At 45.8% G+C, this 14,619-nt stretch overlaps 1 protein-coding gene across 1 annotated transcript in view; it reads left to right on the plus strand.

The window, feature by feature from the left end:
• Positions 1–14,619, plus strand: part of DNAJC27 (DnaJ heat shock protein family (Hsp40) member C27) — a 34,835-nt gene that overhangs the window by 7,605 nt on the left and 12,611 nt on the right. The window contains exons 3-5 of the mRNA XM_002710075.5: positions 2,049–2,118; positions 13,596–13,760; positions 14,335–14,457. Of these exons, the coding sequence (XP_002710121.1) occupies positions 2,049–2,118; positions 13,596–13,760; positions 14,335–14,457 (358 nt within the window). The remainder of the gene's footprint in view (positions 1–2,048; positions 2,119–13,595; positions 13,761–14,334; positions 14,458–14,619) is intronic.

Here is a 14,619-nt window from a genome sequence, read left to right on the forward strand (position 1 = left end):
ACCCTCCCCATTATGTTGCTGGTAGTTTCCAGGCCACTCAGAGAAACAGTGCCTTGAGAGAGGAAAGGAGCATTTTCCCTAATTCCCTCTATCTGGCTTCTGAATGAAATTGACTTTCTTTGAGTTCAATATGTGAACACATTTGTGTTCTTTCCCTGACCATATTGTAAATTCTTTTCTTTCTCAGTTGCTCTTTTTTAGGTAAAAATATTTTTTGTATTTTTTATTAATATAAAGAGAACAGATTTCATGTAGTTCATAGACACAGTTCCAAGAATATAATGATACTTCCCTCCTCCCTCCCTGCCTCTAGATAAAAAAAATTTAAGATAATTATACCAGATCAGGGGCTGGCGCTGTGGCACAGTGAGTTAAAGCCCTGGCCTGAAGCACCAGCACCCCATGTGGATGCCAGTTCTAGTCCTGGCTGCTCTTCTTCCGATCCAGCTCTCTGCTATGGCCTGGGAAAGCAGCAGAAGATGGCCCAAGTCCTTGGGCCCCTGCACCCACATGGGAGACCCTGAAGAAGCTCCTGGCTTCGGATCGGTGCGGCTCTAGCTGTTGCAGCCACCTGGGGAGTAAACCAGCGGATGGAAGACCTCTCTCTCTGCCTCTATCTCTCTGTAACTCTGTCTTTCAAATAAATAAAATAAATCTTTAAAAAAAAATTACACCAGATCTTTTTCAAATGTTCTCAAAAACTTTTTTTATTTTTTTATTTTTTTTCATCTGTTTGAAAGGCAGAGACAGAGATCTTAAATCCAGTGGTTCACTCCCGGTATATCTGCAAGAGCCAGGGCTGGGCCAGGAGCTCCATTTGGGTCTCGCATGTGGATGACAGGGACTCAAGCATTTGGGTCTTCATCTGATGTCTTCCCAGGCCATTTAGCAGGCAGGTAGATCTGAAGTGGAGTAGCTGGGACTGGAAGTGGCACTCTGATATGGGATGCAGGTAACCCCAAGCAGCAGCTTAACCTGCTGGGCCACACACTTTTTCCTGTTTTTGTTTTGTGTTGCTTTTTCATACTGTATTTTATGAGATGGATCCTGATTTCACAGATGTTAAAATGAAAACAAATAGGCACCATAGAATTGATGAGACATGCCAGAAAACATGGAAATAAAGAAATCATACTTTTTCTGTAAATTCAATAAAAAGTCAATTTCATACTTTTTATTTTATTTTAAAATGAAATTGCATGATCCCATTTCTGTAAGACTGTGTATGTTGATCAGTGGTGTTTATCAATATTCATGAAGGTTACACTGGGTGATAGGGTTTGGGACAACTTTTAAGCTTTCATCCTTGTATTTTTATGTAGTGTTTGAATTATTTGTGATGTTCATTCATGATTTTCCAATGGTGAGTTTTCATTAAAAAAAGAAGACTAGAAACAAATATGCTATGATGTTAAGCATAGTTAAACTAATATGAATGGTTGTTTTTCCCTGTTCTTTTAATTTTCAAATTTGTTTCTAGAACAAATTGACTATTGCCCCTTAAACTAATATGAATGGTTGTTTTTCCCTGTTCTTTTAATTTTCAAATTTGTTTCTAGAACAAATTGACTATTGCCCCTTTTCAAGTAAAGATCACAAGAAAATTAAAAAGACATAATTAATGTGCCGCTTTGTTACGCTGCCGCCTGGTCACCAAGCATAGCCAGTGTAATTAAGATGTCTCACTAAGGGAAATGGAACTTTTTGTAGGAGCCTTCATCTGGCTCCCACTTACCCACGCTGTCATTTCCTGCTGCCGTTGTGGAATCTGCCATTTGCTGGCTGAGGACTGTGGGCACAGTATTTTTAGGTGAAGGTGGGCTCTTTAGGTGAGCATGCCAGGTAGGTCCAGCATTCTCGCAATAAGGAGACAGACCGTCTGCCCGGTGGCTTTCTGCTGTCGTAAAGCCCGCAGTCAGGAGGAGGCTCTGCGCGGCCCCTTGCAAAGTCACACACACCCTTTTGAAGCTCCTGAGTGGGTGAATGATGTCAGTGTGCATGCAGCAGCCGTGACCTTCTCTGGGGTTGTTTCCCTTTGCACATTTCAGGGTGCAAGTCAGAGACAGAGAAATCAAAGTTAACATCTTTGACATGGCCGGACATCCCTTCTTCTACGAGGTAAGAGAGCCTTTTTGAGCAAACCTTTTTCTAGTAATGTCGGGTCTGGGAAAAGATCCTGAATTATCTAAAAGAGCCACTATTCAAATCACATGTAAAATTAGGCAAATTTAGCTCATGTTCATGGCTGACCTTCTGAGCCTTCGCTGAATGAATACCCATTGGGGCCAGCATTGTGGCACAGCAGGTTAAGCCACCACGGTGACCCTGGCATCACAAATTGGAGTGCCAGTTCAGATGGAAGATCTCTCTCTGTCTCTGCTCTCTGTGTCACTCTGCCTTTCAAATAAACGAATTTTTAAAAAAGTAGCTGCCCATTGACCTATTATGCTGCCCCCTTAAGTAGGGGGAGGAGATCTCATTGCTGATGCTTCAGACACTTAGTGCGGCATTTTAACCTTCGAAGGAGGTCATCCCTTAGCCCAGGGTGTGGAAGGCGGTCACAGTCATAAGAGCTCAGTGGTGTGACTTCTTTCTCAGGAGGGTGCTAGAGTGACCTTTCTGCCCCAGAAGAAGCCACAGCAGCCCCACCTGCTCCTCCTTGCTGAGTATCGAGCCTCAGTAGCCCCCAGATGGGTCTCATGAACATTCTCTCTTGGTTTTTCCTTCCTGGGGCTTTTTCGTTTTCCCTAGGGTGGCTCACTGCTCTTTGGCCATTTTGCTTCTGCTTGCATGGGGTTTACTTTTCCCTTTATTTTGGGTTCTTGAGGTAGGACCTCCGGTTACTGATGTGCGTCTCTGCTTCTCTAATCTGTGCATTCACTGCTGCAGACTTCCTTCTCAGCAGGGCTTTAAGGGTATCTATCCACCAGTGTTGATGTACTGTATTTTTATTTTCATTCAATCAAGTGAATCTTTAATTTTCATGGAGACTGCCTTATGGATTACTTGCAGGGGTATTGTTTAGTTTCCAAGCATTGGGAGACTTTCCTGTTATCTTTCTGTTGTTGATTTCTAGTTTGACTCTGTCGTGATCAAAGAACACACTCTGTAATTCTTTGAAATGTGTTGAGGTCTGTTTCATGGCCCAGGATATGGTACATCTTGATATTTGTCTCATGGGCTCTTGATAAGAACGTGTCTTATGCTGTTGTTGGACAGAATATTCTGTAAATATCTGTTGTTTGCTTTGGGTCAGTGGTGGTGGTGAGTCCTTTTCATGCTGGCTGATTTTCTGTTTAATTGCTCAGTTCCTGAAAAGGGTGTTAATGTTTCAGACCAAAATTATCAATTTGTCTATTTCTCCTTTTGGTCTTGTTGGTTTTTGCTTCACATGTTTTGTGACTCTGCTGTTGGTCCATATACATTTAGGATTGCTGTATCTTCGTTACATGGTTTTATCATTAGATAATGCTGGTGTCTACTTTATTTGATTTAGTTATTTATTTGAGAGAGAGAGCACTCAAAGCACTCCCATCCTCTGGTTCACTCCCCAGATACCTGCCATGGCTATGGCTGGGCCAAGGCTGCAACCAGGAGCTGGGAACACAATCTCCCACATGGGTAGCAGGGACCCCACTACTTGAGCCATCACTGCTGCCTCCCAGGTTCTTTTTTATTATTATTATTTTTATTTGACAGAGTTATAGACAGTGAGAGAGAGACAGAGAGAAAGGTTTTCTTTCCTTTGGTTCACTCCCCTAATGGCCACTACAGCCAGCGCTGCACTGCGCTGTGCCGATCCAAAGCCAGGAGCCGGGTACTTCCTCCTGGTCTCCCATGCGGTTGCAGGGCCCAAGCACTTGGGCCATCCTCCACTGCCTTCCCGGGCCACAGCAGAGAGCTATACTGGAAGAGGAGCAACCGGGACTAATACCTGGCACCCCAACAGGGACTAGAACCCCGGGTGCTGGCGCCACAGGCAGAGGATTAGCCAAGTGAGCCACGGTGCCAGCCCTCCCAGGTTCTTTATTAGCAGAAAGTTAGAATTAGCAGCTGAAGCCAGGTATCAAACCCAGGTACTCCAGTGTGGAAAGTGGGGTCTTAACCACTGGGGTAATGCTCACTCCCAATTTTATCTGATGTTAATGCAGCCACTTTTGCTTTCCTTTGATTGATGTTTACATGATACATCTATTTCTATAATTTTATTTTCAACGCTAATGGAGATGATTTTTATAGACAGCAAATAGTTGGATCACCTTTTAAAATCTGTTATACCAATTTCTTTTTTTTAAAAAAATGTATATTTATTTATTTAAAAGGCAGAGTTACAGAGCAAACCAGGGACAGTAGAAGTTGGGGAGGGCGTAGTGGGAGAGATCTTCCAACTGTTGATTAACTCCTCAGATTGCCTCAACAGCTGGGGCTAGGCCAGGCTACAGCCCAGAGCCTGCAACTCCATCCAGTTCTCCCACATGGGTGCAGGGGCCCAAGGACTTGGGCCTCTTGCACTGCTTTTCCCAGGCACATTAGCAGGGACCTGGATTGGATGTGGAGCAACCAGAATCCTGACCAGCGCCCATATGGAATTCCACCAGTCCAAGCAGGAGCTTAACTGGCTGCACCACAATGCTAGTCCCCTATTATACCAATTCCTTTCTTTTAATTGGTATATTTAGACCATTTACATTTAATGTAATTATTGATACATTAGGATTTAAGTTTGCCATTTGTTTTTGTTTAATTCTTTATTTTTTAATTTCTCTTTTTTATTTATCCTACTTTCTTGTGGATTACTCGAACTCTTTGAATTTCATTTTGATTTGGCTGTAATGTTTCTGAGTGAATCTCTGGATTCAGCCTTTTCAGTGGATGTTATAGTTAAATTATATAGCATCACCGTCTACTGGTTTTACTTTTACAGTTTGAGTGTAGTCATCTTTCTTTCCTTGAGTTTCTCTCATCATCTTCCCATTACAATATTATTGTCTCAAATGTTTTCTTTATATACGTTCAGAACTGCATCAGAGAGGCCAGTGTTATCATGTGGTGAGTTAAGTTACTGCCTGTCATGCCAGCATCCCATATGAGTGCTGACTCGAGTCCTGGCTGTTCCACTTCTAATCCAACTCCCTGCTAATGTGCCTGGGAAAGCAGCAGAAGATGGCCTGTATGTTTGGGCCCCTGGCACCCAGGTAGGAGACCTGGTTGGAGTTCCAGGCTCCTGGGTAAGACCTGACCCAGTCCTGGCCGTTGTGGCCATCTGGGGAGTGAACCAGTGCATAGAAGACCTCTCTTTCTCTGTCTCCTGCTCTCTCTCTGTAACTCTGCCTTTCAAATAAATAAGTAAATCTTCAATTAAAAAAAAAAAAAACACATCAGAGCACCTTAGTGTTTAGTTTTTGCACTGTCAAACAATCTATAAAACTTGGGAGAAGGAAATCCATTAGGTTCCCTATATTTTTGCTTACTCTGTTCTTTTATCCTTAATGTTCCAGGGTTCCTTTTCATATCCTTTCTGTTCTGAAAATGTCCTTTAGCCCTTCTTTGAGAGCAGGTCTGCTAGAGACAAATTTTCTTATTTTTTTAAGTTTTTTTTTTTCCTTAAGCTTTTATTTATTTGAAAGGCAGAGTTACAGAGAGAAGAGGAGAGACAGAGAGAGAGAGAGAGAGAGAGAGATCATTCATGCACTGGTTCATTCCCTAAATGGTCACAACAGCTGGGGCAGGGCCAGACCAACGGGTGCCCGTATGGGAGGCCAGCATTGCAGACTAAGGTTTAACCTGCTATGCCATAATGCCAGCCCCGCTTCCAGTATTTTTCTGGGGTAGGCATTCTGGGTTGATGGTTCTTTTCTTTCAGCACTTGAAAAATATTAGGCCTCTTGCTGGTGGCCTCCATGGTTTCTGGTGATTCATCTATTCTCATTCGAAATGGGTTTGTTTCCACATGGGAAAGGTGTCTTTTTCTCTGGCTCCTTTCAAGGTTTTTCCTCTGTCTTTGGTTTTTAGAGATTTAATTGTGATCTGTGTTGGCTTGGATTTCTTTACTTCCTGTGTTTTGCAGGTCTGCTGTTGGGTCCATATCCGGGTATATTATTTCACCGCTGTATGGCATTCCTCTATTTTCTCTGCTCTGACATCTACTTGATCTAAGGTTAAAATGCCTGTTTGGGATTTTCTCAGCTTCTTGATTCTGTAGGTTTATGTTTCTTGCCACGTTTAGGAAGTTGTCAGCTATTATTTCTTTGAGTATCTTTTTCAGCTGCATCCTTTATCTCTTCTCCTTCTTTGGATTCTGATCTTTTGTTTTAACCCAACAAATCCTTGTGATGTCCCTGAGGCTCTATTCATTTTTAAAAATTAGCAAATTAATTAATTTATTGAAAGAGAGAGAGAGCTCTTTCAGTTGACAATTCATTCCTCAAATGCCTGTAGTGGCTGAAATGGGGCCAACACAAAGCCAGGAACTGAGAACTCAATCCAGTCTCCCACATGGGTGGCAGGAACCTTGCTACTTGAGATCATTTTTTGACAAGTCTTTTTATCTGTCTGTTGTTCAGATGAGATCATTCTTATTGTTACTGTTCTGCCTGCTGCCTCACTGATTCCACTGTCCCCTCTGTTTGCTGTTGAGGCCAACCTCTAAGTGATTTACTGTGGTTTAATCTACTGTACTGTATTTTATCTTTTTTTTTTAAGGATTTATTTATTTATTTGAGAGGCAGAGGCAGAGAGAAAGAGAGAGAGAGAGAGGTCGTCCATCCGATGCTTCATTTCCCAGATGGCTATGATGGCCCAGGCTGGGCCAATCTGAAGCCAGGAACCAGGAGCTTCTTCTGGGTCTCCCACACGGGTGCAGGGGCCCAAGGACCTGGGCCATCTTCTACTGTTTTCCCAGGCCATAGCAGAGAGCTGGATCGGAAGTGGAACAGCCAGGACTTGAACCTGCTTCCATAGGGAGGCCAGCACTTCAGGCAGCGGCTTTACCTGTTCACCACAGTGCCGGTCCCTATTATATTTTTCAGTTCTAGAATTTCCCCTCTGCCTTTGCTGGAGTAGGTGAGTGGGGTGGGGGTGGGGAGTTAGTTTGTTCCGAAGTGGATTCTTTTCTGGAGTGGAGTCTGGCTGAGCTGCCCCTTGGGCTGCACAGTGCAGGCTTTTGTTGGGGTTCCTTGTACCACACCCACTGGCATTTCCAGTTGTCCTGCAGCTCCACATCTTGGATATGTGAAGCCCCAAACAAGCAAGCAAATAGTGAGGAAATAAAACCCGGAAACTCACCACCATGTCATTCCTTGGGTTCCAAAGGTCTAGCTTGTCTCCATCTTCTTTCTACCTTTTTAAAGTAAAAAAAAAAAAAAAAAAAAACCTTACATATAATATTCAAGATTTTTATTTGTACTCAGCAGGAGAAATAGAAATAGTACAAAACAAAATCTTTAATGGCTAGATAATCTTCTATCTTATGAATATACCCAAATATGTACGTAACATGAATTCCTTTTAAATGTGAAGCCTTTTAGTATGTTAAATCAATTTCACAAGCACCGAGTGCCGTCAGTGAAAAAAGCACAGAGCTCTAGCTGATCACAAATTCGACATAGGTTCTAAAGACCGGACGTGCTCATGTGAATTTTAGATTTCACTCAAATCATGTAGGTGGAGAGTTAGAAAATGGCTGAAAATGAATGTGGCCCAGGCCTCTGCTCACTGTGAGGTTTCTTTCTGCAGTACTCCTGATCAGTGGTCATGTTTCATTCACAAATATCTGTATGCCAGTTTTTGTATTAGACACTGGAAATGCAGAGTCCCTTCTCCTCGTGAAGTGCCATTGTGTTAGAGAAGCTGCATATTAAACAAATGACAGAATTCTTGGGAGCACTCAGTGTCCAGCTCTGACTTGTCTGGGTGGTCAGGGAACCCTGTTGCAGGAAGCAGCATTGAAGCTGAGAGGCGATGGGGAAGTATGTAGGTTATACCCAGTGCAGTTTTGAGTGGTGCACATTGTCGGAGTGTGCAGAATGAGCATCTCTCATGATGGAGTCGTGAGCTAATCTGTCATGGTTAAAACCTCTACAATGGGGGCCAGCACTGTGGTGTAGTGGGTTAAGCCACTGCCTGCAGTGCTGGCTTCCCATATGGGTGCCAGTTAGAGACCCGGTTGCTCCACTTCTGATCCTGCTCTCTGCTATGGCCTGGGAAAGCAGTGGAAGATGGCCCAAGACCTTGGGCCCCTGCACTTGCATGGGAGACCCAGAGGAAGCTTCTGGCTCCTGGCTTTGGATCGGCTCAGCCCCAGCCATTGCAGACATTTAGGGAGTGAACCAGCGGATGGAAGGCCTCTCCCTCTCTCTGACTCTGCCTTTCTCTAATTTTGCCTTTCAAATAAATAAATAAATCTTAGAAACAAAACGAAACACAAAACCTCTACATCAGCAGCTTCTTCGTGAAGGCTGCCTTCTTTTGACTTCCACCATCATTCTGGCCTTGTTTTTAGAAGCAACACAGACTGAGTCTGTGCATCTACAGTAAAGCCTTTCTAATGTTTCTGAGTCTGCCCTTCTCCAGCTAAAGCATTTTTTATTCCTTCCATAGCCAGACCTGCCAATATCCTTTGTGGGTGATTTCTGGTTTGCTGATATGGGGCTGAGAACTGAATTCAACATTCCAGATCCTTCCTTACTAGCGGAAAACACAGCATTTCTGCTACTGTCTCTCACCAGACACAAAGATCCTGTTAAGGCAGCCTGCAATTGCAGTAGCTGTTTTTCAACAGCTTATAAAAATAGAAGTATAATTAACAGAAGCTTCTTGAAATCACTCCTTCACTGAGATAGCCTTGATCTGTCCTTTTTTTCAAGTATTTGGTGTCTGGCGCAAACCCTGCTTTTGTGACAACAGAGCTGTTAGTGTCATTCTAAGCCCCAGGCGGCACAGAGTCTGCCGCTGCCCAGCACACCCCTGGTAAAGCCCACAGCCGTTCCCAGGCTCCCCACTTCTTGATGTTCTTGGTGTCTCCTCCATCCAGGCTTCCCCTGTCACCAGCGCTCTGCAGAGGCAGGACAGATAGCAACCTCAGGGCAAATGTAGGGGGAGCTGCGGGGGGAATGACCTGCCTCTTACTGCCAGCTTTGCCTCCACGGGGCACCCAGTGAGGTCTGGGCTCGAAGGTCTCATAGAAACTTTCTGGGGCCTCAGCGACATTTAACTAACAGCTTTCGTTAGCCTACAAACTAGTTTGCTTTAAGAAATGATCCCTATTCCCTTAGCATCCTATGTAATGAAAGTTGGCTGTGGCAGATCTACCAGGGCTACCATTAGAAAGCCATTTCGGGGGCCAGCTCTGTGCTGTGATGTAGAAGGTTAAGCCTCTCCTGCAGTGCTGGCACCCACATGGGCACTGGCTCAAGTCCCAGTTGCTCCATTTCCAGTCCAGCTCCCTGCTGATGCACCTGGGAAGGCAGCGGAAGATGGCCCAAGTGCTTGGGCCCCTGTACCCATGGGGGAGACCCGGAAGAAGCTCCTGGCTCCTGGCTTTAGCCTGGCTATTGCAGGCTATTTGGGGAGTGAACCAGCAGATGGAAGATCTCCCTCTGTCTCCTCTCTTTATATCTCTGCCTTTCAAATAAATAAATAAATAATATATATATAATTTATATAAAGAAATTTGTATAAAGAAAGCCATTTTGGGGGACTAGAATAATGTACCTGTCAGGAACCAATGAGGCATCTGCTTTGACTTTTTCATTTTACAGAAGAGGAGGAAGCTAAGGTTTGGGGTAATGTTCACAATTCTGTAGCTAAGCCCAGATTTGAACTTGAGTCCTTGAGAGAGAAAGCCATTGAGCTTGCTTAATTCTGTTTTCACACACAGATCTCCCTCTGGGGAGCATGACATGGATTTTGTAATTCTTCCTTTTCCCTTTTGGCCTCTACATTTATTTTCTCCTGTGGCATGTGGCACCTCTTGATTAAACAGTGATCCCAAACACTTGTATTGGCAAGGCCCTGTGGGTGACATGGAATGGATGTACTAAGATGCATGCTTTCATATTGCCTGTGGGCAAGTGGGGAAGACAGCTAGGTGTGCTGCTACCTGTGAACTGGGCTGGAAGTCTTAAGAGCATTGGTAGAAGTGCAAAGGACTGTGGTCTTCTGGGGCCCAGAGGCTACATGGGGTTTGACAGAGGTAGGCGGTGAGTTAGATGGGGAGAGGGCAAAAAAGGTCCCACACAAGACATAGTGTTATAATTAGTTAGCAGTAAAGAGGTGTCTGTCCCCAGATGTGGTTAGGAAACTAAAGGGCAGGTTTGGGGAAAGAGATTATCCAGTTTGAAGATTAGAGCATAAATGGAGGGTAAGACTGGGAAGGTTGGAGGAAGCACTTATCAGAAACTTTTTTTAAAAAAATTTATTTTTATTTATTTGAAAGATGGAGTTACAGAGAGGGGCAGAGATAGAGAGAGAGGTCTTCCATCCACTGGTTCACTCCCCAGATGGCCGCAACGGCCGGAGCTGCGCTGATCCAGAGCCAGAAGCCAGGAGCCTCCTCTGGGTCTCTCATATGGGTGCAGGGGCCCAAGGACTTGGGCCATCCTCCACTGCCTTCCCAGGCCAGAGCAGAGAGCTGGACCGGAAGTGGAGTAGCCGGGACTAGAACCGGCGCCCATATGGGATGCCGGTGCTTCAGGCCAGGGCTTTAACCCGCTATGTCCCAGTGCCAGCCCCGATTAGAAACTTTTAACTTCATTTTTTTAAAGACTTACTTATTTGAAAGCAGAGTTACAGAGAGAGAGAGAGAGAGAGAGAGAGAACTCTTCCATCTGCTGGCTCACTCCCCAAATGGCCACAACAGCCAAGGCTGAACCAGGCTGAAGCCAGGAAAAAAGAGCTTCTTCCAGGTCTCCCACGAGGGTGCATGGGACCAAATAATTGGGCCATCCTTTGCTGTTTTCCCAGGCACATTAGCAGGAAGCTGGCTTGGAAATGGAGCAGCCAGGACTCACCTGGCACTCACATAAGAGCTGCAAATGGTGACTTCACTGGCTACCACAGCACCAGTCACTTAGACTTCTTTTTAAAGAGTTTGACCTTTGGAGGACTGGCAGTGGACAAACACTGAGAACATTTCAGCCAGAGCTTTATGAAAATAGTTACGTTTGCTTAGCAGTCTTCCTAGGGCATTGACTTACAAGTTTCCTGGCAGCGGTGCAGCCAAACGATGACTGGAAATGAGAATGGGATGGAAGAGATCCGTACAAGAAATGTGCCAGAGCTGGTTTTTCCAGGACTGTTTGAATCTGGTAAACAGAAACAGAAGAGCAGAGGTCAGAGGTCACACCAGACTTTTGGCCCAAATGACTGAGAAGGATGCTACTTTCATGACCAGTGTTCAGCGAAGGAAAGGCTTAAGACAGTAAGTCAAGGACCTTCTGTTGTATACACTGCATGTGAGATTCCAACAGGCTGTTCCACTGGCAGAGTCCAGTGGTGACTAGAAAAGCAGGTTTGGAGCCAGTGCTGTGGCAGTGAGTAAAGCCGCTGCCTGGTGCCAGCATCCCATATGGACGCCAGTTCAAGTCCCAGCCACTCCACTTCTGATCCAGCCTACAGCTAAAATGCCTGGGAAAGCAGCAGAGGATGGCCCAAGTACTTGGGCCTCTGCACCCTTGTGGGAGCCCCACAGGAAGCTCCTGGCTCCTGGCTTTGGGTTGGCCCAGCTCCAGCCATTGCAGCTATTTGGGAAGTGAACCAGTGGATGGAAGATCTCTTTCTGTGTCTCTCCTTCTCTCTCTCTGTTTCTCTCTGTAACTCTTTCAAATAAATGAATAAATCTTAAAAAAAGGGTGGGGGAGAGTCTGGCACTGTGTCATAGTGGGCTAAGCCTCTGCCTGCAGCACCAGCATCCCATATGGGAGCCGGTTTGAGTCCGGGTGCTCTACTTCTGATCCAGCTCTCTGTTATGGCCTGCAAAAGCAGTGAAGGATGGAGGATGGCTTGGGTCCTTGCACCCACGTGGGAGAACCCGAAGGAGCTCCTGGCTCCTGGCTTTAGATCCGTCCAGCTCCAGCTGTTGTGGCTGCTTGGGGAATGAACCAGTGGATGGAAGACCTCTCTCTGTCCCTCTCTCTGTAACTTTGCCTTAAATAAATAAATAAAATCTAAAAGAAAAAAGAAATGCATGTCTGAAATCTGAGATGAGGACTCATGTTGGAGAGTCTCGCAGTTGAAACTGTGCAAGTGGTTGATGTTGCTGGTTGGAAGGAAGGATTCAGAAAGAATGGAAGAGGGCTCAGGGCAGGATTTGGAGGATTTGGGAAATGAGCCAGAGTAAGAGCAATGGAGAGAAAAGGAGTTGATGGAAGAAGGACAATTTGAAACCTGGAGGGTGTGATGTATGGGAGCCCAGGCGGCCAGAGCCTCGGGGAAGGATGCCCACTGTTAACTACAGCCCAGGGCTAAGGAAAGGAGCAGGCACACTGCCTGTCGTCATCATTTTAAGTCCTTTCTGGTGATTTTGGTTTTAATTGTAGGGAACAGCTTCTTAGGTTTCTGTGAAGGAGCAGGCAGTCCCATTCCTGGTCTAGGTAGCAGGTATCAGAAACACCCACCAGATGTGTTTAGCAAGCTGTCTTCATTGGTCACTGCAGAGCCAGTGTGCGTCTGAGCGTGTCCTGGGATTTTGTGGAAAGGACATGTAACAGATGGATGGTCTGTGGCAAGGTTCTTGCTGGAATTTTGACTCCCTTCCTGCAGCCCCTTCTATCAGTGCTGCTCACCCCCGCCCCCAACCCCTTGTTGCTTCTGCCGCTTTGGTGTGCCCTGTTCTTCTTGGCTGCCTGTCCCAGCACTGTAGATTGGCCCAGAGGCGAGTTGCCGTTTCTAATGTAACAGCCAAGACAACGCGAGAGTGAACGCAAGGAAGAGAGAGAGAAGACACTGGTACGCTCTGTTTCCCAGGCACCATGCTGAATGCTTTGGCCTTCTTCGTCTTGTGTAATCGGCACAGTGATGCTGTGAAGGGAGTTGTGTTATCCCCCCTTCCAGATAAGGAAACTGAGGCTCAGAGATGGTAATGACCTGCCCTAGGCTGTACGATTAGGAAGTGTGCGCCCACATGCGCGTGGCCCTTCCTTCCTGCCGGGGCTCTGAGTGTGGGGTTCTGGATTTGGGGCAGCGACCCGAGAGGGAGGCTCTGCCTGGCTGTGCTGCTTGTGTGTGAGTGGCTGTACCCACGGCCCGCACCTGCGCCGCTGTTGCCTCAGTTCTTTTCGCTTGTTCTCTCACCTTGCTCGTTCTTCCTAAGGAGAACTTTATGTAGTGTGTTCTTTCATGGTCGCACAGTAGCAGTTCAGGACTGATGGCCTCCGGGCAGTGGGACAGGAGGTGAGGAAGGCTGGGAGAGGAGGTCATTGCTTTCCGCACTAATAGATTTCTTTTCTATTAGTTACTCGTTTTATAAAAAGTCCTCTAGAGACCAGTAGACACTGAAATACGGCAGATATTGTGAATAAACAGAGCAACTTTGCTAAGCTAATGAACTCACAAAGTCACGCAGCCTCCATCTCACGCGTGTGTCCTCTTGTCTGAAGGTCCGGAACGAGTTTTACAAGGACACCCAGGGGGTGATCCTGGTCTACGACGTGGGGCAGAAGGACTCCTTTGATGCCCTTGATGCGTGGCTGGCAGAGATGAAGCAAGAGCTCGGGCCTCATGGAAACATGGACAATATTATATTTGTGGTGTGTGCCAACAAGGTAACTGCTCTGACGGTGATACGTCACGTTCTGAGGGAAGGCTGCGGCTCTGCGTTTGGGGACAAATACAAAGATTACTTATTCTGTAATAGAAGAATCAACCACCTTTTGTTCCTCAGACAAAAGACAAAGGAAAACCAAACCCCAAACCTCGTATATCCAGATTTTATCTCCTTTTCCCCTGGTGCCGTACTTGGGGAAGGGTGCTGGTGACTGAGCAGCAGGAGAGATGGAGCCTAATAACCCCTTTCTTACCTAACTAGGGGTGCGTGGGGGGTATGAAAATGGTGGTCCCTGGGGAATGGTAGATGTTAGGAAGCCGCTCTCACAGAGTGAGTGGCAGCTATTTCCCAAGAAAGTAAAAAGTGCTGTGGTCCCAGAAAAAGCTCAGTGTTTCCCAGAAAATCAGCCTACAGTCAGTAGTTTACATTCAGTATTTTTAGTCCCTTTTAGTCCTGATAGTCTTACACACTGGCGCTGGGGTTCATTAAGGAGGCTCTGTCTCAGTAAAGGATTGACAGAGGCCTCACTGGGACAAGGCTGGAATCCTCTCTGCCACAACTGTCTGTTTCAGATCGACTGTGCCAAGCACCGCTGTGTAGATGAAAGTGAAGGGCGCCTTTGGGCTGAAAGCAAAGGGTTCCTGTACTTCGAAACTTCGGCACAAACTGGAGAAGGAATCAATGAGATGTTCCAGGTAACCCAGCATTTGGTTGTTTTAAGGTTTGCGCTTAGGCCAACCATGCCAATTTGTAGTTCAAATTATAAGAAGCAAGAAATAGGAGTTTCTCGTTAGAATAACCTCTTCACGAACAAGCTGGTGAGAGGGAGAGCGTGCATGTGTATGAGAACGATATGG

The sequence above is a fragment of the Oryctolagus cuniculus genome, chromosome 2, assembly GCF_964237555.1.
Source record: "Oryctolagus cuniculus chromosome 2, mOryCun1.1, whole genome shotgun sequence".
Taxonomy (NCBI): domain Eukaryota; kingdom Metazoa; phylum Chordata; class Mammalia; order Lagomorpha; family Leporidae; genus Oryctolagus; species Oryctolagus cuniculus.